This window comes from Perkinsus marinus (genome assembly GCF_000006405.1).
Source record: "Perkinsus marinus ATCC 50983 genomic scaffold scf_1104296953990, whole genome shotgun sequence".
Lineage (NCBI taxonomy): Eukaryota > Perkinsozoa > Perkinsida > Perkinsidae > Perkinsus > Perkinsus marinus.
The window spans coordinates 1-1812 of NW_003208269.1; the positions used below are offsets into that span (position 1 = coordinate 1).

At 50.3% G+C, this 1812-nt stretch overlaps 1 protein-coding gene across 1 annotated transcript; it reads right to left on the bottom strand.

The window, feature by feature from the left end:
- Positions 1-1368: 1368 nt before the first annotated feature.
- Positions 1369-1755, bottom strand: Pmar_PMAR007548 (Nitric oxide synthase, inducible, putative; the record flags this gene model as incomplete). The annotated part of the gene is made up of 1 exon (XM_002776177.1): positions 1369-1755. One exon carries the CDS (start codon positions 1753-1755, stop codon positions 1369-1371), a length of 387 nt encoding a protein of 128 aa, XP_002776223.1.
- Positions 1756-1812: the final 57 nt, after the last annotated feature.

The following is a 1812-nucleotide window of genomic DNA, read 5'->3' on the forward strand; positions in this document are numbered from 1 at the left end:
TCCACCTCCGCAGAGCTGCTGATGTCCGAATCACTCGGGCGAGGCCATACTGCTGCTGCCACCCGCTGTGAAGCCGTTGTTAGGTCCCAACTCCCCTCGGTATACATCCGCTATCTCCCCTATGAGTGATGCCTACTACTACCGCTAGAGTGACTCTCCGAGGCTTACGGAGGAGCTTGAGAATATGCGCTACCGCATCAGCGGCGCCTCTTCCACTGTCGAGCACAACAGCGATCCTCTTGGACGAGAGCATCGCCAACTTGACAGTGTTAACAATAAAGGAAGGGTACTCCGCGAGCTCCTGGCCGCTGAGGAGGCACGACCATCAACTTCGTTATTGGCTCGGAAGAGACCACTACATGACGGTTTTGAGATGATAGTCCGAGTCCCTCTGAAGGCCGCCCAAACCGTGGAGGACCGCTCGCATCGCTTGTCGAGCTGCATTGCCTGACACCCAGAGCGTGGTGATACTATCATCATCGACTGAGCCGAGGGAAATGAATCATCCAGAGTTCCACGAGGATGCTCTTACTACAACATGACGGTGTTAACAACATGGTTGAATCCATACGAGTGCTTCCATCATCCTTCGCCCTAGGCAGACCCTCTCAAACAGGATCGTGTTAGACAATTCTCAACACATTGGTGTGTCCCAGCCTCCCTCCTGCCCCTTTTGAACGTCAAGTGTCTCACCTTGATTATTATCCTCCTCTGTTGCCCAGTCCAATGAGCTCGCCAACTGCTCTACATAGTCCGCCAGTGTCGCCTCGTCCATACCCACAGGGTCGAGGAACCGAACAAAAACCACTACGACCGACGAGTCCTCATGCGCCGGGCCTATTGCGCCACCCGCTTCAAGGCCTATACCCTATACAAGATATGTCGGCGGTCAGATTATTGTTAAATACACTCTGTAGAGTTTTCGCCAACTCCCGACACAAATCAATACTCAGGCAATGCGGATATACAAACAACAGTGTAAATTCAAGATGATACCCATAGACCCTCCACAGTAGGAAGGATTAGTATTGACTCATCCGACTGCGACAGAGGAAAGAAGATCTATACGACTCGCTGTGCACAACCACAGTGGACTATTCCGAAGAACTAGTGAGATCCTGGCGCTATGCGGCACGGGTTCAAATCTCCCCTCAGGCATTTCTTCCATCCTACTATTAACACAATAAAACGATCGACGACTTAGCAGAAAATGCCAATTTTAATGGCGGGAAAAACAGAAGTCTTCTGAGTCAGAAGTTCTGACTCTCACGCATAATAAAGCACTCGGAGAAATGAACATAAATAAATATATACTCCGATCACTTCGGTTAGGGTATGGAAAACATATACATTTACCAAGGAACGCATTTAGTACACCTCGGGGCAATAACGGTCATTCTCGGCAAGGTCTTCGAATATCTCCTTAGCCTTCTCCATGGAGACGTTCTCACCCTTAGCGATGGCACGATAGACGGCACTCCTGATGTCGTTCTCAACCTGACCAGCCTGTCCGCAAAGATAGAAGTAACCACCCTTCTTAATGAGATCCTCATAGATACGAGAGCTGTTATCATCGATCTTGTTCTGCACATAGACCTTCTCCTTCTGGTCACGCGAGAATGCGGGATGAAGCTCAGTGATGGCACCCTCCTCAACGAAGCTCTCAAGCTCGTTACCAAAGATGTAATCCTTGTTCTGATGACGGCAACCATAGAAGAGCCACATGGGACCAGTCTCGATGCCCTGACGCTTCATCCAAGCACGCTCTTGAGAGAAGGCGCGGAAGGGAGCAAGACCAGTACCAAGACCAGC